Raw genomic sequence first — 21,495 nt, 5'->3', positions numbered from 1 at the left:
CTGTTACTGGGAAAAGAAACTATTTTGTGGTCTTGTAATTATGACAATTTTTGACTATTATGGTTTGAAATTTTATTTGAGTAGAGTCTCTACCATTGTTTCTTTTTCAGGCAAGTTACACAGATCCGCAGAGCAAGCTAAGGTTTAGTACTATCGAAGAATTTGCCTATATTCGGATGCTCCCTTCAGATGTGGTCACAGGATACCTAGCTCTAAGGAAAGCAACAAGTATTGTTTCCTGAAGAGAATAAATATTGTTGTATATTGCCTGGAACAGTGCTAATTTTAAGTATCATGATGGAAACTGCCTGCAGGACTGAGGTCCTTTAAAACTGTCCATGGATTTTTACATCTGGAGGTAGTTGATGATACATGCATTTGAAGAACATATGGATTTAATTTTCATAAATGCTGATATTTGTTAGTTTACCAATTTGTTAGCCATCTGGTTTGGTGAACAGAGCAACTTAGACCTTCACAATATGTATTTGTACCATAATGTCTCATTTATATTAATTTCTGTAGAGACAAGATTTCATCATCTCCACCCTGTATATTTGCTGTACTGTCCTGGCTCAGAAGGAATCCTCATTTGAGTTAAGGAGAAGGCACCAAGATCTCCAAACATCTAAACCTGCCTTACCAGATGCACTTGCCACTTGGCTGTAAAGAAGTTTGTCCCACTTGTAAAATAAAGCTAAAATACCTAGCAAGTGCTGCTATTGTGATGACATTGTACTGAGCACTGTGGAAATGAACAGTTTCAAACAAATATTTCAATTGAAATACTGCCAAGATAAATAAAGTTTGACTCAAACTTGTTTGTAAAATACCCTAATGAATACACATAACAGGATTACATCAAATCACTGGGTCACTTTTAATCATGACTCTTCGTAGTTTTTGAGTGCTTTATGTCACAACCTGACTATTCTTCTACCTTTCCTAGCTAGAACAATATTAGTATTAATTAGTATGAAAAAAGTACTTATTTCCCAGACTTTAAAAAAAAAGTCCTAAAAAGCAGGAGTTCCACTGTCCATTGGTGTCTAACATCCACTTGGTCTTCAGAAAGGCAAGACCTTCTACATTAGAACACTGAACTTAGCAGTGTGAGACACTAAAAGAATAATGGAGAGCAAGTGAACATTATCACACTTTGGAGGAAAGAGACTGAAGGAGAGTTTGGACACTTGTTGGGGGGATGGCTGACAAGTACATGCCAACAACAAAATGACCATGATTTCCTTGAAACTAAGTCTAGGGGCCAAGGATTTAAGAGGGTTTTCTGCCCATTCTTTCTTTCTGTCCTCTTTCTTATGACAGATGCTGATTGTTATCTTCCCACTTTTGAATCTTTGTCCCAGCCTTAGACTCTCGTAAGCTTTTAATCTGGACTCCAAATTTAGGCTCAACTTCTTAACCCCCCAGTCACACAACCTTCACTCCCATACTCCATGAACTGCCCTGGAGTTGTGGCACTTCCCTCCCTTATCTCTCTGAGCTAGTGGGTGTTAGCCTGAAAGGCTGGACAAGTTACCACTTGCTGTGGGAATGTTCTCTTCCCATGTGCAAAACTGCTGAGTGGAAGACTTGCACCATAGCTTGTTAGTCCTGGACTCCCCAGGTCACTGAGGACGTGAGATGCTGGGCACAGGACAGCCCTCCTGTCTCACTCAAGCTCTATCATGGACATCAGGGTCTAGTGCACGGCACACTCTTCTTGACTGAAAAAGCAGCACACAGCAGTGACTACTTAGTGTCTAAGCTGCACTTTGAATGCACATTTCTATAGACATAGTAATTATTCTTTCTCATTGAAAGGATAAATATGCAAAGTGTTATTATTAATGCTAATTTAATTCCAACTCCAAAACAGGAAAAACAATAATGGGATACATTGTTTAATGAAAGTCAGTGTGACTCCTTCCTCAGTTTTTGTGATGCAATATTGCCAAAAACAAATTGTAAGTTTTTGACGTGCTCACAATAGATCCTTCAAAGCCCTAGATATCAGATAATGCTACAACTGTATCATAGTACAAAAAAGAATAAGGCAGGATATCTGTCTGCATGCCAGTAAGCATCCAAGCCACATTCTCTTTGCATGCAAGTTTTATAGTGGATGTTTTTGGCTTACTTTACGTACTGAAGATGTGTTTATAAGATAAGCTTAGCACTGATATGAAAACACATATAACTGCTGTAAGATCATTTTTGTTTTAAATAAGCAGACAGCAGCTCAGAAAATCGATTTCATGAGCTTGTTCTCTCCCACAAATATTTTAAACATTCTTTGGGAATGCCTGTGTGGGAACCCAGGCTCCTCCACTGTCAGAAGTGCTCCATGCACTCCTGCGCTCTACATTAAGATGTTGCCTCTTGGCTAATTTCTGCCGCACAGCATCTATGCATTCCATTTTCAAAATCTAAGTGTCTTGCTGAATAAATCTGCATCAGAAAATTAATACATCTTAGATTTGGAAAAAAACATTAGTGACTCTTCCCTCAATGCTCTGTATCATTATGATGGCTGCTAGATTCCCTTTTCTTTCCTTCGTTGTTTCTTCCATTTTTGGCCTTTTTTCCCTAGTTGTTAATATTTCCCTTTTACTCCTTAGGCTGTGCAGTAGTTAAGCCAAGAGTGATGAATCAACCACCAGCACCATTCAGCATTACATTGATCAACAACTGTTTACTATGTGGAACAATCAAAGCAAATGTGTTTTAGCAGGAAGCAGAGAACAGAACAGATCTAGCAGCCAACATGTATGATGGTGGTCAGTCCAGCTGGGTTCTTTTCGAGAACACTGCATGAACCGGCTGCTCTCACCAGTGGCTTCTCTGAGAGAACTGAGCAGTAACTCCCTTGCTGTATATAAGAGAAAATATGGATAAGTGAAGCACTTACCTGTGCCACAGAGTAGTTTTAAAGTGTTTTATTGACAGCTTTAGAAGAAGTGAAAATTGAGAAGTACATTTGTATGTAAAAGTACTTATGGGACATTATCTAGATATATAAGTCGAATTTAAATTGAAGAGAGGACAAAAGAAAAGCATTAGAAAAGAGAAGCTTCAACAAATACCATTTCAGAGCTGAGGAGAATGTGTTTTGACTAACAGTGCTGCCACATCTATAAAGCAGAAAGCTAGCAGTCAGGGTGAGGACTAATCTGTTCAAGTACAATTGTTACTATCTGGGAAGCATCACCTGAATGCATTACTTAATATCAGACCATGGATGGCTTCAGCCTCACATGCATTTGCATTAATGTGTTCCTTGTCATTCCCCTGTAACAGCTTACAGCATGCCAGTTGCTAAGCTCCCACAGAAATCCTACTGACATTAATGGGAATTGAGCTTGTCCAGCAACTCGCAAGGTGCAGTCCAGCTGGCAAAGCTTTAGCCTTAGTCTTTTTGGCAGGTGGAAAACATTTTCCTTGCATCATCTGTTCTGTCCCAGAGGCCAAGCTCCTGTTTTCCTCTGCAGCTACTTGGGCAACACACACCACTGGTCCAGCAAACACTGGAGACTGGGGTGGTGGTGGTGGGGGGGGGGGGGGTTACACCAATCTTAATGTGAGGTTTTCTCACTTTATTTAAGACTGCAGTAGCTTGTATTTACACCACACATTGGGTGAATGTGCTTGCTCTGAAAGTCCAGGACAAAGCAGGCAACTGTCTCTGGAACTGCTGTAGCTGAACCTCCTGGTGTGGCCCAAACCCAGGTGCTGCAAGAATGCTGGACTGGGCTGGGGCAGGGGCTGGGCCACATGGGGGTCTGGGGCTGCAGAGCCAGCTGCTCCCAAGGCAAGGGATATGCTGAGACCTATGAGAGGAATGAAGCCTTCAACAGCTGCAGTAGGTGCTTCCATGCTCTTTAGTGGATGGAAAGCAGGGTGCTGGATTTCAGGGCTCTTGCCTTGATTATTCACTGCTGCTTCGTACAGCAGGTGTGTGCCCATGGAAACTTCCTGCCCCAGCCCCTCCCTCTGCTGTGTTTATGTTAGGAATGACCTTGGCCCCATGTCCTGAAAAGCAGTAAAATTCAATTCAGAGTGGCCTTGGACCAGCACATTTTGGAGCCCCCGCATTTCACTGTCCTGTATTTCCTGGCTGTCTCCCATCAGAGCCTTCTGGTTCCCTATGGAGTTGCTATATATGGGCTTCTGTGGAGGACAGGAGTAGCAGGCATATGCAAGGAAGTGTGCCTTGATCTCCTTTGACAGAGGCATCTAAGTGTCAAACCCCACTAAACCACAAGGAAATGAAGGTAAGCAAAAGGGAGGGCTTTTTACTGGGGAAAAATATCAAAGTAAAAATTAACTAGTATAAGCTTAAAAAGATTTTTCTAAGTCACTCTGCTAAAGAAAAAACGCTTGAAAAGCATGATGACCCTGAGATTAGCTCAGTTGGTTAAAACTTGGTTGTAAATAATGCCAAGGTCATGGGTTCAACCCCCTATGTGGGCCCCTATGGGCAATTGGCTTAAGAGTTGGACTCAATGATGCTTGTGGGTCCCTTTCAACTCAGAATAGTCTGTTATTCTGTGATTACAATCTTTTTCTGAAGGGCTAAGTAATCTTTAGTAAATTCATACAACCATAATTTATTACTAGAAAACTCACCAATGGATTTTAAGGCCTCTTACAATCTCTAACAAAGTATGTGGTTTACATACTTAAAACAAATAGTATATAGTTTTTCTTTCTGAAAAACTTGGAGGAAGAAGACTTACAGATGATGTTGGGTTCTGGACAAAAACCCTGACTTAGTGCTCTTTTAAACAAGAAGAGTCAAGTGGTATGTGTATTGTTACTAAACACTTCAGTCACACTAAAGTAATCATACCAGTAATATCAGAATTCACAGAAAGAGCTTCTTTTTCTCATTTTAGTATGTGTCCCCCAATAACAGACTACTTTGCCTATCGGCAAGTGTGTAGTTGGAATATAATAAAATGATACATCTTCAGGAAGGAAAACATTTTAAGTCCTTTTGGTATCTGTCAGTATTGCTTGAGTTGTTTTTGTATTATCTGAGAAGCTTAACCAATCCAGTATTTTCAGATGATTACACTCCTATAAATCACAGCCTAGAGACAGTAATGGCACTAATCTCTTGGGAGAGATAACGACAATAATTAGCAAACACTGTTGAAAATACTGGTAAGTAGTGCCTGTGTAATTGCACACATTTCACAACCTTTGAGGTCACATGGGTACAGAACATTGCTGTCTCTGATACTGTAGCCTAAAATCAATAATTTGTACATAAAATCATAATACTAGTGGATTAGAAAATAAGTTGGTGCTGAAGCTGGCTGTGATTACTGTTTACCATTGTGTTCTCCTCTGAGCAAGAGGTCCCATCACAGGCTGACTGCTGTGACTCTGTTACTTGACTCAAGTGCACCCAGCACAGCACCCCAGAATACTGCACCTGGTTCATGCACGATCTGAAAGTCTTCTCCAACGTCCCAAATCTGGGATGTAAAAACTACTCTTCTCTCAAGTGAAGAAATCATTTACAAGTCTCTAACCATGCACAGCCCATGAGAATAGTGTTCCTTTTCTCTGCACATCTTGAATCCAAAGCATGGTTTGTGTTAAAAAAGAATAGGTGTCCCTTGTGTGGGTACTTCTCTTTCAGCACAGGTCACACACAAGCAAGTTCTAAGCATCAGGTTTTGGATTTCTGAAGACAGCTGTCTATCTGTGCATGGGAAGAAAGTGTTTCCTTCCTCATCATATCAAAATAAATGGTGTATGTGCACATTGAGTGTCAATGTAGCTCTCATAAAGTACAGCAGTAAACCCTTGTGAGCAGAGATGCAGGCCTGGTCTGCTTGGCCCATATGTGGGCACTGAGGAAGAAAGGGTCATAGGTCCTTTTGAGTTTTGGCCGCGATCTCACTTATATGCTGAGGAACAGCAGCTTTTCTTGATTCTCTTCTCCCAGGAGAAAGAGATGCCTGTGAAAGGACACCATAAACACACATGCACATTGCCTACATACTGTGTGTCTGGTCATTAGTTCCATGACTAAGACATAAAAATGACACAAAGGTGACAGAATTAGGGATGTTTTAATAAATTATCTGTGAGCCCAAATCCTCTCTTAGACAGCTTGGATGCTGTTGCTCACAGAAGGGCATGAAGGAGTGACCCTGCCTACACGGATAAGTGTTCTGTAGTCTGAGCTCCTGTTCAACGATTAGAGCATTTAATTGTGTGAAACCTCCAGGCCATGGTAGGGCTGTCAACACAGTGTGTACCTCCCCTGTCCTGTTCCCACAGCTGCATCCTTCACCAGCTGGATAGGCAGACATGGTGGGGATGAACATGTGCAGGCAATTTCCTGGTGTGAGTCAGCCTTCCAGCTCAAGACCAAAATGCAGGCACCCAATTTCCAACTGGAAAAAGGCAGCAGCCTCTAGGAGTGTGCCTAAACAGCAATTCTTGCATGGAGGAAAAGAGAGGCATTGTGGGGTCTGATAATAACCTTAATAAAAGAGAATCTCAGGGATTTCAATAAGAGCTGGCCTTAGACTAAGGTGGAAGGACTGGAAGCAGGAAGAAGAAATTTCTCTGATGATATAAAGCAATGTTGAACAGAAATCATTTATAAAACATTCTGTAGGTGGCTTGTAATCCTTTGAAGTAATACATATGACATTATGGTGGCTTTATATTTGAAATAAAGAATATCAATAGTGCATAAATCACTACTTCAAATTGTGCCTTTCAAAGGAGGTTTATATGTGTCATAGCTGGTGGAGTGGAGTCAGTGGCTGCCATCAGTCTCATGTGCACAAGTGACAGCAGCTAATAGGTACAAGCCTTGTTCTCCTCCTATTAAACAGGCTTTTGTTATTGAAACTGATGGTGAAGCAAGCACAATCAACCAAACATTTTTGGCCTCTGACTACCAAGAATTTGTTTGTTGGTTATGATTCATCCCCTGTGACAGACTGCACAAAATCAGAGGGCAAAGAAATATGTACCAGCAACTCCTTTCCAGTGTTATGTGAGCCCTTCCCAAGAGTTTTGTAAATTGAAAATTATTACCATTTTAGTGAAATACGAGGTGTTCCACATCAGTACCCTGGTTTGGCCCCATGCTTCCTTAACCCTTGGGAAACAGCACATTGAACCCCACTATGAAATACCCTCCTTCAGCAGTTGATTTCAGCACCTTTCGCTACATTATTATAATTTACCTAATAATGAACTGGAAGCCAAATTCTCCAAGGACCTTGAGATGTCCTTCTGAAGGATCACACTGGCACAGAGAGTGCAAACAGCATTCTTCTTGTACATTTCCTGCATACAATGTCACTGGGGCACACAGACTTCTCCAGAGCCTTTAGGCAGTGACGGTCACACCAAGGTCTGCTTATATCTTTCATTGAAAGTATGCATAAGCCATAAGGATGATTTCTGGAAGAAGCAGTGAATCCTGTTCTTCCTGCTTTTGCACACATGCTCTGCTCACTGCACTTAACAATTTCTTTATTAATCCCTTCAGCTCTAAGAATAATGAGATTGCACCCACTACAAAACAGTTATACATAGTTTTACAGCCCTGGAAGTCTCTGGAGAATGCGAGATGTGCTTTAAATCTCTTAGCTGGCAGAAGAGACTGAACACATATGAGATGACCAGGTGGGATGGCGGGCGAAGCATCCTCACTCTGGGTGGTTGGATAAGGAGAACAGGAACTGCAGCATCCCTGCTGTACTTCAAACAAGAGCAATAGCCTACAATAGTCCTTTTTGAAGAGTGTGATCTGGAAAAGTGCTGCATCTGGTGCCGTGGGACAGAACATGGGCAGGAGGCTGCCACCAGGCTGCTCAGTTCTGTTGAGTCTGACATGTCTCTGGGCATGTTCAAAGACAAAGCTTCAGATGTCTGGGTAACCATCCAGGATCCAGGCAGCAGCTGTGTGAGGATATAGAGGACAGCAGGTTTAATCATAAACTGTCTAAACTCTGGCCAGATCCCTTTTGGTGATTTGCAGCTCTCTGAAGACTTAGGAATGAGTCTTACCAATTCAGTGGATTTGGACTCAGCATTGGTATCATCTCACGAGCTCATGTAGCACACACTTCTTTGTCACCAGAAGGTACCTAGTATTGCTCCCAGTACTGGATCTAAGTGGTGAAAGCATGAGCATTAGAGAAGGAAAGAAAATCATCAAGGGCAGACAGGGGGCCTCTTGTCATTCTCCCAGAACTTCTCTGCCCTATGAGGCCATGTCCCTACTACCTTCATGATCTAGGTTGCACTACCCTCTACCTCCAACTTTTTCCAACCTGGATAAGACATGGGAAAGGTTAAAAATCCTGTCCTACAACATACATTTCTAGGTAGTTCTCAAAAGACAACCAGAATCCAGAAGTTAAGAGCTGTCCAAAAGTCCTCCTTTGCACCTCTGTACTGCTATAGGTGGCAAAGTTTTGGTAGGAGAGAGGGTGCAGGGGTGGCCTCTATTGCAAAGAGTTCAGAGGCTATAGGATGTGTAAGAATTACAGATGCAGTTTCCCAACCACCTAAAAATGATTATTTGAAGTAACAGCTTCTTTTTTGGGTCATATAGAGAGATTTTATTTTGTCCTAAATAGCACATATAAGTTTGATCAAGTAGTAATTATATCTGAGCCATAAAGGAATAATCTCCAAGGCATAATTAGAAGCAGCACTTTCCCTGGGAGATGTGATTCCCTCCACCTCTCACTTCTCCTCCCTGCTCCAAAAACACAGCTCTGTAATATTCATCTTAAGAAGGAGGACTGAAAAATAAATGACCAATTTAATAAAAGGAAGGTGTTTAGATAGAATGAATAGAATTCACCTGCAGATCTGCAGAAACCTCTTGCTGAAGAGATAAAAGAAACACTAAAAGAAGAAAAATCCCAAGTGGAAAACCAAGAAGAAAAGCTGAAACCACAAGAGGAAAGCTAATGGCCCATGTTGCCAAAAAGGCAGAATTCTGCAGAGGGTAAATGAAATACCAGAGTGTGCCAAAGCCAGAAGCATGCTTTACAGTTGTCAAAAGGGCCATTGAAGCAAAGCAAAGCTTAAAATGGAATGACTTCACCTGAAAATAAAAAATGCCTTGCCATGGGGCAAGACAATTGCCCTAATATAGGACAATCATATTTCATCAAGTGCATTTCTGTTTCTTGAACTGTACAGCTACCCAAGGCTTGCAGTTACCACTTGAGAAACTTAAACCAACTTAAGTAAATGAAAAAGATGCATGCACACACTGAGACCCTCCAGATTTTCACTCAAGCAGGTACATAGGCACTTAACTCTGTTCTTACACTGTCTCTTTCCTGCCACATCGTCTAATTAGAGATATTTGTAACACTGTAACTAAATCTACAAACCCCGAGTGTAAATATCCATACAAACCCTGAGTGTAAATATATGCATCCAAAGGATTTTGCCAGGAACTTAGTAGTGCATGAGCACTTCAGGCTTATCTCTAGCTAAGGACTTCTATTTGATTCTGCTAAAACCAGTTCTTATCTAGACCAGTCATTCCACATCCACAGCCATGCAGCTGGCACGTACCAACCTCCACGCCTTGGAGTCAGGCTTCTGTAGGAAGCAGTGCTGGGGATGGCACTGTCACAAGAGTGCCAGGGTTTACTGAGAGATTTATTTTTCTTGGCTCAGATTTTATACAGCTCTCCATACAGAGCACCCCCCTCCCTCCACATGACATATTTAATATACTCTGTTATATAAACAACACAACTGGAAAAACTATTGCACCTGAATGCACATAGAGTTGCACCTTATAAATATTTTACTGTAGTTAACAAAAACTAAAGGATAAACTTCGATTTGGTTTGCTAATATATAATAACTGAAATTGCTAATAAGCCACTAAGAGCTGTTTGAGAGACTGTCTATTACAAGAAGTCTTGCCAGGATGCTCCAGTGGTTTATGGCCACCTGGGATACCTTGAAAAAGGTGAAGTGGGTCTAAGTCTAATGGTTTTGAATTTTTGTGGGGTTTTGAGAAATCCAGACGTGTGTTTTAGTATTTTGAAAATCCTGAGATCAGCAAGATTATCATCTGCAGGGTTTAACCACAAGTTGGACCCACTTCTTAGCAAGTCTAAAAATCTTATAATTGCTATAAAAACAACAAAAAATCTCACAAACAAAATAAAAATGCAAACAAAACCCAACCTTTTTTAAAATATGTACACATAATGATGGGGTTTGTGCTGCAAAACATTTATCTTTAAATGACAGAGTAGAATATGATAATTCAGGCTTTCTTCATAACCAAGTTAACTGGAAGTGTCTCAGTGGCTGATTTAAGTAACTGTAGCTTTTCACTTTGTTCTTTGTCTGTAATGTGTGTATTGAGCTCTGTGTGTCAGGAACACAAAAAGTTGTAAGAGCATCTCAAACACTGTGTGAGACTCACAGGCTCACAAAGGACTCCTCCTGCCTTTTAAATTGTCCCATTACACAGCTACCATCACGTCTACCTCTCATAGGGGAATTTTTTATACACAAGGTATGTGGTTCAACCAAGAGGTGCTGTGTGTACACACCAGCATTTTTTGCTGACAGGCACACCGTTCAAAGTTTCACATTTCCTCTCTTGTTACTTGTCCTTTCATATATGAAATTCAGGGAAGATGTGAATGCAGGCCCAACTCTTCACAGTATTTGAGATTTCAAGTAAAGTGGGACCTTGAAATAGCTCCAACAATGTCAGCAGGGACTTCCAACTGAAAACATAGTAACATAATGCCTTCCCTTTTGATGTAAAAATCAGTCATGTCAAGCACTCATATTTACACATCCCTTCATATGTACTAATCTACACCACCATAATTGCTTTGCACATTTCTACTATTTATTTTGCCTTCCTCCATCCTCTGTTAATCAAGTCTTATTTTTCCATGACACAGGCAGCTCTCTAACTTTTCTAGAAGTTGATATAACACACTCCCCTTTGGAAAGGGGAGTGCAGTAAAGCATGGGTGCACACCCTGCAATAACTACAGTAATTAGAGTCACTGCTCATTAAAATGTGAAAACAGGAGGATCGTGCTGTGCAGTGCACCAGTGCTGTGGCAGCAATACTGCACTGCTCCATAAACAAGAGAAAAACCCTCAAACATTAAATCCATTTATGGTACTTGTCTCCAACAAGGACACTAATTCCAGGTATTTGGAACAAAGAACACAGTGTACCTTACTCTTTTTTCATCTTTCTTCTTCTAGTCTGGGCAAATTAATGTTGTTTTCTTACCACAAACCTCTGCAGACATCATGGTTTAAGAATGCTTTTCTGGACTCTCACACTAAAAAGTAATCAACCAGCTACTGAGTTTCAGAGGAAGGAGGTGGTATCTCTGTTCATAACTTCCCCCTTAAAAACAAGTTATCCTGCAGGGAGCCAGGCTGGATGAACGGGGGCCCAGCAGAAGTACTGCAAAACCTTTTCCTTTCTATCCATAGATTTCATAGCTCACTAAATTCAGTATTTTACACACACCGTACTGATGATCTTAGATTAAAAGACATACACACTTTTCCAGTGTGCCTTACCCTTATCTGAATCACCAGTTAAATGCTGACTTAGTACAAGTATGCTGAGTCTCTCTTCTCCCTTTCCATACAGGGGGAATGCCACTGTCCCAGAGGGGGAGCCTGCTGCCAGCTGTCCTAGTGCAGCCCCAGTGCAGCACTGTGTGATGGAGGTTGCCTAAAATTGCAGTGATGGGCTCCCTACTACAGAAGAAATGTTTGTGCATGGATGAGGGAGAAAAACAGGAAAAGGAAAGAAACAAGAATGTCATCCAATTTGCAACATATTTCTTTTTATAGAAAAAAATCATTTTGTCTTATTAACCATTTTATTTTATACCTTTTCTTAATACGGTGGCCAAGTTTTAGGGGACCAAAGCTTTAGTTAGTTTCTGAGAAAGGAACCATAGGTTTGCTGCCTTGGCAAGGGGGTGTGGGAGGGGGAAGAGCTGAGAAAATAACTTTTTAACTTTTGCAGTAGGCTCAAGCAGGACTGTCTGACAAAGCCACCCCAAACCAAGCAGCTGGGGAGCCCCAGGGGCTGAATCAGCGATGTAACACGTCTATCTGAGCCTCCCAGAACACACAGATGCTAGGCTTGATATCTGCCAGACAGATAGGTTTCCGGGGAAAAAACTGGCCCTACCCCCACTTCCGTGCCTCTCTCCTGCCATCAAGCACAGGAACGAGCCATCTGCTGCCATGAGCTCACAGCAGCAATGCCTGCATCCGAGCCGGTCACAGCGTGTGCTCTCCACAGCACCATCCGCTTTCCGCTCCAAGCTGCGCCACCCCGCGCCATCCCCCTCCGGCCCGGGACTGCAGGAAGCGAGCTGTTTGCCTTGGACACAGACACAGGGACACAGACACAGGTGGCTCCATCTACTGCGACACAGGGTCAGGTTTGCTGCAAAGGCTCCTGCTTGCCTCAGTTGTTTCTCTAGGGATCAGGAAACTGTGAAAAGCAGAGTCGTTGCCGAAATTAAATTCTACTAAAGTTCACTCCATGAGTACCTGTGCAGCGTCTTGACATTTCATGAGAAATCAGTCCAGGCCCTAACAACAGGGAGAGGTAAAAAATGCGGAGCAGGTCATTTCTGTACTGCATTTGGGGAAAATTACAACCCAGACTTGAAAGCCACTTTGTGGCTGACACGCATTTGCACTGCAGACCCAGCCAAAATCCCACTCACAGCTGACTCCTGTTGCAAGACATTTGAGTCTGGCACAGAGCTGGACAGGTACTTGTCCTCTAGAGTAGGAACTCCCTGGCTGAAAGATGTACTTGCTAAGAAGTGGGACATCTCACAGATGCATGCAGTTTTGATTTTGAACTTCTCTCTCTCAGCTGTTTTTTTCATGCCTTCTTGATTTCTGGTGTAACATCCATTTTAATGTGTTTGCTGCCATCTTTTACCAGGTGGTATTTTGCTCCAGAGGGAGAAAGCAGCAATGTTTTAAGTGAATTTGAGGGCAAAAGTAAAAACTAAAAGTCTAGCTCTCTCTCAGCAACAGGGATCTTTCCTTTTCTGGATGGTCTACACATACTTCATTGTCATTAATAATTTTATCCTGGATAAAATTAGGTGAAGACCTCTACCTGCCAGGCCTGAGGCAAGCAATTCACTGACTGACTCAGCCAGCATGTCAGGTATCACTCTTAAAACTGATACTGCTTTGCCAACAGTGTTTGATTGGGATGCAGGAGAGAGATGCTCCAATTAATGAGAGATAATGCTGTATGAGAAGATGTATCTCAGAAATGGGAAACAAAGCACAGTTCTTCATAGTGAAGAGTAGGATATTGAGGCTGTAGAGCTCAGCCTCAGTGGTTGCTTTCCTCCTCTTTTCATCAGCAGATTCCTTGGCCAGTGTGAGGGGTGATTCACAACTTGGTACTTGTGTACCCCTCACCCTCTGTCTCTTTTTCATCACTGTTCTGGCAGTGGAAGGGATTCCCACGTGATCCTTGAGCCAAATCTTGCTGGGTCTGCAGTTCTCCCATGGTGCTTTCATCCCAAATAGCTTTGCTGCTATGCTGACTTCTGTAGCTAAGAACTGCTTAAATTTTCTGTTGCCTTAATATGGGACTGGGAGCAGGGCTATGGCATGAGGAACTAAAAGTCCAGTATTGCTCAATTGGTTTACTTCTCTTCTAAAGATTTCATTTGAAAAGCTCTTCTGGAGTTAAAGCAAATTCTCTGCCAAGTACAGTAACTGAAGTATTAAGTGTGGGCAATTTGTTGTACTTGCTATTTTTCTGACCACAAATGGATAGCATTTTTTGCAGTATTTTCTTATAACCAATTGGTGAAGAGGTTCAATAAAAGCAATTTTTGCCTATGGGTTGCTGAGTTGTACCAATATCTCCAAGTATTTTTGTTCAGATTCAAATATGCTGTGTGACTGGTCACTCATGTTAAAAAATATGGTTTCTATTCCCTATCCAGATTCTTAAAAAGGGCAGGACTATCCAGAAAATTCAAAAAGGCATTGAAAGGAGTTGTAAGGAGAGAGGAAACTGCAATCTTCTCTCTTCTGTCAAAAGAAAACAGCTCATGTAAACCTGGATATTTGCAGTTCAAGCTTGAAAATACCCACACTCTTTTTGTGCTGGCAGATACACCTGTCTAGATGGTGTTTTACTCAACACCTCTACTCCAAGTCCTGCCTTGTACATGTACACTTTGAGTTTTTATTGCAAAAGGTGTAGACAGGTCAGTTTACAGCTTTCAGATATAAATGCCATCTTGATGGTTCACAGGGACACTTACTTTCACATGGCACATACCTCACGTTATTTTACATATTTACTGGTTCTGTGAATGGGTTGTGTCTGCTTTATGCTGTGGTGTGGCTGGCTAAGTACAGCACTTCCAGGTGTGTAAGGTGCACAGGAGGGTACAGGATCCCATGGATCTTCTAGATTACTGGGAACTTCAGACCTCACCTCACTCCAAGTCCTCCCTTATCATTCAGTTTTTGCCACCACAAAGAACCACGATGAGATGGAAGCAATTAAGGCCTTTTAATGTGGTTCCCAAAGGAAAGTTTCCAAACTAGTGAGAAAATCAAAGGGACATGCTGTTTTCTCCTGGGATTTCTGTCTTTGGTGTTTTGCTGCTGAAGAACCTGTGTTTAATGCTCAAGGCAGAGGAGACCATGTGTTTTTAGGCCAAGGACCTCTTTCTCCTCCACCACCACCACATCCTCTTATCCTGCCTTTGTACACCCTGGTATTCAGGAAAACAGATTTCAAAACACATTTTGAGGTCTATCCACTAGATACCAAGATTAATGCCCAAATTCTAGCAATAGCAAAGTCAATGAACTAAACTGTCAGCCTATCCCAAAAACCTTATCAAAACAAACTGCTTGCTGTCTGTGGCTTGAGGCAACTTTATATTTCATTTTGTAATACAAGCTCTGTGACTTTCTCATACTAGAGACTGTTTAGGATACTAAAACTCACAGCTTCCACTGGGGTGCCGTTTCTGAATCCACAAGTCAACTTAAAAAAAAGAAAAGACACCTATATTTTGCATTTTAAATCCTGCAGTCTGCATTATGTACGTGTTGTTTCTTTATCCCTGATGTAATATAACTGCTTGGCTTTCATGCAGATATAACACAGATTTCATAGAATCATAGAATCATTAAGGTTGGAAAAGATCTCCAAGATAATCAAGTCCAACCTTTGACTGAACACCACCATGCCCACTAAACCATATTGCAAAGTGCCACACTTACTTTTTTTTCTCAACACCTCCAGGGATGGTGACTCCACCATTTCTCTGGGGATTCTATTGCAATACTTACTCTTTCAGCAAAGAATTTTTTTCCAACCTGAATGTCCCCTGGCTTCAAAATATTTGAAAAGTTCCTCAGTATGTACATAAACACTGTTGTCTAAAGTAAAGCTTTCCCTAGCTTCACAGAACAGATAAGGAGCAGTTCATTATAATAAAACATCTAGAAACACAAGACTGTTGTTATTGGTCTTTAAATGGTAGTTGGCTCTGAGTGCTGACTATCTTTAGTAATAACATGTCAAGCTCAGCGAGTATGGGTAAAGTTTTAAAGTCTGTGTTTCATTTATTTAAACTTGCATAAGCATAATTTAAAAAAATATATTTGGCTCTTATTTCAGCCACTTTTAGCTTCATATTTTTTATAGTGAAAAAATACTCCACACTTCAAATAAATATTTTCCTCAAAATGTACATGCTGCTGCAGAACTTCAGCAGTAGGGATGATATATGCAACCCCCCAGAAAGTGAGGCAAATAACAAATGAGAAATATGCAGTGCCAAGAGTCAAGTACCGAAAAATATAACCTTGACAGACCTTCCTCATGAAACCAGCTGTTGGAAGAGCACCTCATATGTTGAAAAGAGATTGAATAACAAAAGCTGAATCCTGTCAGCCTTTGCTACTTATACAGATAATTTTCTGGGGGCTCAGACAAGTTAAATACTGTGTTACATAAATTGGAAGTGTAAAAACCCTACATGGATTTCACAATCTCTGCAAATGTTCTGAATGGTTTCTCAGGTAAGTCACATGGTCATTCTAGAATATTGTATCATCAAAAATTACATATTTTAAATGAGAATGTTGTTAAAACCCAAACAAAATCTCTTCTGCATGTTAGATAATAGAGTATATAAATGAAACTCTTTAAAAATTGTGAAAGAAAGAGAAACTAGTAAGGGTGTACATTATCTGTGCTATAAATTGAATGACAATACAAAATGTAGTATGAATGGAATCTATTATCAAAATGCATTTACTGGGCACTAAAGCAGAAAATATGTTATCATTTTCTAGAACCAGCCTAAATAAGTATCTGTCAAAGAATAAAACAATTTACAAGGAGACCTTCTTGTGTCTAATGGGAATATGTGTTTAACAATTTTTCTTTCTTCATCTTGGTATTTGAACTGGGACACATACATTGCTCTTAAGATGACAGTTTAGAACCTATTTATAGACATTCATCCTGTCTGCCATATCTTGTTTCAATTAAAATTTGATCTTGAAATAAGACAGAAGGATGGAAGTGAGGGGACACTCTTGTATGAGCTGCTGCTGATCTATTAAAAGTTTATGCTGCCCTCTGAGTGGAGGGGAAGGCATACAGGAAAACACCAGCATAGAAACACTGCCCTGAAAACCTGCAAAGCCTCCTTCTGTGGCAGAAGGACAGTCCCAGACACCTCCTCCCCTTCCACCAGCATGACATTCTGCCCTGAGCCTCTCTGAAGTTGCTTTCAGCTCTGCTGTCATTGTTGTTCACATGCCTTTTTCCTTTTTTATGCAATGCTTCCTGCCCCATTTCTCTGTGTTTTTCAGAACATAAGACTACTATCTAGTTTAGAAGAAGCCTTTGCATTTCAGACTTTTATTCATCTAAAGTATTTATGGGTTTTTGTTTCAAATGTGCTTCTGGGACATAGGTAGGTTCTTCCAAGTGTCACTGATCTCAGGAATCCTGGCTGGTTTGTACATTTCATCAGCTTCTTAATTCATTTCCAATGATGTCAACCTTCCCAATATTTACTACCACCCCTCCTTTTCACAGGTTTCCTGCCTGCAGTGTTACTTCTGGCTGACTCCCAAGTCCTTCAGGTCCGCCTTGAGGAGGACCGAGATCTCTTTCACATTTCTGACTGACACTGATACAAGTGGACGTGAACAGGGTCAGAGGTGAGGTAAGGGGAGGGGAAAAGATGGATAGAAATGTCAGAAGACCTCAAAAGGTAATCTGTGAATTTATAGCTGTGGCACACCTCTTGCAAAAGAAAGCACCTAACTTTAGGCTGCATAGAGTACAGTTCAGACTTTCAAATAGTTGTACTCTTTTGAAAAAAGGCAGAGAGATCTGCCTTGGGGCATCTGGGAACTCTGTCTGATCAACCTCCATTTCCACACAAGCAGACAGTATCTTAATATCTCTGCCCTCTCAAGTGAGACTGAAATCTGCCAGCTGGCTCAAAACCCACTGGAAAAATGGTGGAGAAACCTTGCACCATGATGCTGTATAAAAAACCCCTTAACATTGTTGCTGCCAGTGCCTTGTCCCAGCATTATCAGTGGGAAACAAGAGGATTCAGGAGAATAGCCCCAGGCTGCTGAGAACAAGCCTGGTCTTGACACCACAGCTTCACCTCTTCACAACAGGCACTCAGAGATGCCAAAACACATAACACACATTTCATACGTGACCTGAACAATAGAGAGGCCCTTGGGAATCTCCACCCTCAGTCCTCAGACTCCCACTGGCCTGGGTCCCACACCTTTCCTTGGCTTGTGCTACACTCCAAGGACACAGCATTCCCCAGCAGTCCTCCCAGCTCCTGCATCCCATGGCTGTGGAGTCTCATCATCCCACTCCTTGGCAATTGCACCCATCCCTGACTTGAGTCTCCTGGTGTCCCCCTTCTGCCTCTTACATCACCCCAGAATGCTGTGTTCCCCCAGCACGCTCACAAACGCACTCTCGCATTTCCTTCCTCCATTCTTCTGTCTCTGAAGTTAGACAATTTTAATGTTTTTATGTTAATTGCTTTTGAATGACAGCATTTCTGGAAAACAAAAGGTTTCCCAGAGTACTGGTTTCTTTGGAAATGTTCCCATGGCCAACTACAAGCTGAAATAATAACAGTAATAGGAAAATTTCCACATAAGTGTATGAGACCTTTTTTTCAACAACCAATGTAAAAGTTGTGGAGTACTCTTTGGTTGTTTGAGGTTTGGGTTTGTTTTGTTTTTTTGACCTTTTCAGGCCAGTTTTCCCCTCTAGCCTCCCAATCCCCCACTCTCAGCAGGGGAAAGGCATAAAGTGGAGTCTTGTTGCACTCTGCTTCAAGACAGGGAGAGGCAGTAACCTTGTTTACCTGGAGCACCCTCAGTGTGAATGAGCAAAGAGCTGTGTGGAAAGGCTACCTGCCTTGGCTGGCATTCCTTTGTTGTTAAAGAGCACAGGAAATGATGGACATTTCTAAGCCAGAAAAATTTGCAAGCAAGCTTTGGCTAACCACAAGAAATTGAAGAACATGGCAAGAATCACAAGGGTTATGGCAAAAAAGTGGACAACTTTGATTCATGTACTGTTAAAGGTTATGATGCTGCCATGTAGCATTATGGAAATGAAGCAGTTTTGAACACTAAGGAAGTAGCTGCTTCAAATAAATGCAGGGTTTGCTCTTTTTCATGTATTTGTGTGTGAGCTGGTGGTGAAGTTGGGCTGGTCTCAAAGAGACAATGACACAGGAGTGGAGAAAGTGGTTGTGACGGTCAACTCGCATGCACAGCAGTACAAGCCCTTTCTTGCTCACCTCACTTCCATCTTCCTGAACTTCTGGAGATTTCTAATGTCCTGTTCCACCTTTAGGGTCCAACGGACAGTGGCATTGACTGAGCCAACAGTCCCATTACAGCCAATGTGAGCTGGTGAAAGGTTAACAACTGCATAGATGCAATCCTACCTTTTTACCTTTTCTTCTTTTAGCCACAAACTTTCCTTTCAGTTGATTCCTCTCACCTTGTCTGGTCTTCCTCTGTAACACTCCAATTCCACAGACTTCTAAGGAAAAAAAAAGGAAAAAAAAATGTGAAAAAGAAAGCATACATTCCACACTATCTTGTTTCCACATAGGATTTTTCTCACAGCATGCACATAGTGTTTGTTAACTACTAAAATATCATAAAGAGTACTACTATCTCATATGTTGAGTTGGCACAGAGGAAAAGCATTTCAAAACTTACCTTCCACTAGTTACTGGCATGCTCTTGGGCTTGGCAAAGAAAGACAACATTGAACAACCTTCTGCCAGCACACAGAGATTTCCTCTGTGCTGGCACTGGCACAGCTGTGCCTGGGGTTGTCTGAATGTGGGCCTGCCAGCAGAGAGGAGAAATCACAGGATCACAGAAGAAAGGGACCTTCAAGATCATCTAGTTCCAACCCCTGCCATGGGCAGAGACACATTGCACCTGACCAGGTTGACCAAAGGGAGGAAGATTGTGTTCTACCAATGACCCCACAGCATACATGAAGTGAAGGAAGATAAAGAAGAGAACCATGAGGGGACTTCATGCTTTACAAAACTTTACCTTCTGATGGGGCTGAAGGGCTTCATGAAGGTTTCCCAGCATACTCCACATTGGAGTAAAGGAAAAGGCTGGAAAGAAAGTTGCTATTTTCTCCACCCAACTTTTCTCATGATCAATTCTTTTAAATCACAGAGGACGTGAAAACAGCAGAAGAAAGGAGCCCAGAGTAACCTTAAGGAGAAAAAGGAAAAGGAATACTTGCAAATTGAAAGGGAGAACACTCTGACAAATAGCAGCTGTTACCAAAAAAAGCCCCAGAAGGCTGCAGGTGCTCATTTTTCTCTAGGTTAAAAGCAACAGCTTGCAGCAAGTCTACTGGAGCTTTGCAGGGGGTCTGTGAGCCAGGCAGGAGCTATCAGCTCAAGCATGAAACCCAGAAGATATTGTAGAATAGTCTGGGTTGGAAGGGGCCTTAAAGATGATCTAGTTCCAACTCTCTGGCCATGGATGGAGGCACCTTCCACTAGAGCAGGCTGTTGAGGATCACATCAACTTGGCCTTGAATGCTTCCAGTGATGGGGCATCCATGCCTTCTGGTGCCCCACCTCATTGTTTTTACTCCTTTCAAAAAGTGTTTTCTGTGTTAAGTGATAGTCTTGGTCTGCCTGATAAGGTTTTCATCAGGTTTGCAAAAGCTTCCTGTCTTGATTCCACCTGCAGTGGAAAAACAGACTTTGCAATGAGCCAGCTGAAAATATAGTTTCTAATTTGGGGATCTATACAAACAGAATTTTGAGACTGAGCCAGTTATTAGAAGGGAATTTCCATTTCCTTAGACATAGAGTGCTTGCACCATGTTAAAAAGGAGACAAATAGCTTGCTGTGAGCCTGCAGTACTTGTTTGACACCATTGTCTGTGCATACATGCAGACTTGAGTGCTGAAAGGATGGGAAGGTACAACAGGCTCACTTGTGCCTTCCTAGCACCTGCTGCTGGAGATTGTGTTACATTGGCATCCAAAAGCCGCCTCCAAAAGCCCTCAGTGATAGATTTCTTGCCCATCACCACTGACCTATGTAGTCTTTACTTATTCCAGCAGAAATAATGCATGGATAGGCAGATAGAGATGCAATAAACCCTGGTACTGCTTTTGCAACAGACTATTTATACAGACATTGGGGTTCATATTTCCAGAGGTATTCAGGCATCTTGTACATGGTGCAGTCGCAGGGGTCAGCCTCTCATCTGCTGCTGATTCCCATTACTTTATTGCCTTTCTCCTTTCAGATCCCAGAAAACAGGAAGTTAGTATGAATGTATATCTTATATTTTATATCTATGAGTTTCATCTACAATAAAGGTAGATCCTCAAGATATGAAACAGGTAGGTGAAAGTTAGAGGGAAGGGTGAGCTGTAGTGGCAAATTTTGTTGAGCCTGAGGTTATGAGTGTACAGCTGCTGAGCAAAACAATTTATTAATTGAGAGATGGAAAAGATGAACAGAAAAATCAATACACTGTCCCTCTCTACTGCACGCACATATCCAGATGAAAATAATGAAAATCCATCTCTCTGCCTCTCATGAAGATTTAACAAAACATAAATGGACTGTGCCCATCTACTACTCTGGAGGCATGGAGGAAGGATGAATTTGTGTCAGATACCAAAATGGGTGAAGTGGCCAATTCAGCTTTGCAAACCAGCATGAAGCAAAAGCTGGGGTTTGAGGACTTCTGGTTGGATCCAGAGGAGGATCAGAACTTTGACAGGACTGTGACTGCCACTCTCAATAACTGCAACCATCATCTTCACCAATGGGTTTTCCTTTCCTTTTACTTTGGATTTAGTGGGACCACATGGGGCT

General features: G+C 41.7%; 1 protein-coding gene across 1 annotated transcript in view; it reads left to right on the top strand.

The window, feature by feature from the left end:
- The window catches only part of INO80C (INO80 complex subunit C), a 30,384-nt gene extending 29,500 nt beyond the window's left edge, over positions 1-884 (top strand). The window contains 1 exon segment of the mRNA XM_071553595.1: positions 111-884. Within this exon segment, the coding sequence (XP_071409696.1) occupies positions 111-242 (132 nt within the window). The 3' untranslated portion in view covers positions 243-884.
- The last annotated feature ends 20,611 nt before the right edge of the window (positions 885-21,495 follow it).

This window comes from Pithys albifrons, chromosome 4 (assembly GCF_047495875.1).
Source record: "Pithys albifrons albifrons isolate INPA30051 chromosome 4, PitAlb_v1, whole genome shotgun sequence".
In the NCBI taxonomy this organism is placed as follows: Eukaryota; Metazoa; Chordata; class Aves; order Passeriformes; family Thamnophilidae; genus Pithys; species Pithys albifrons.
Note: the sequence above shows the minus strand (reverse complement) of the source record. Positions and strands in the feature narration are given on the sequence as shown.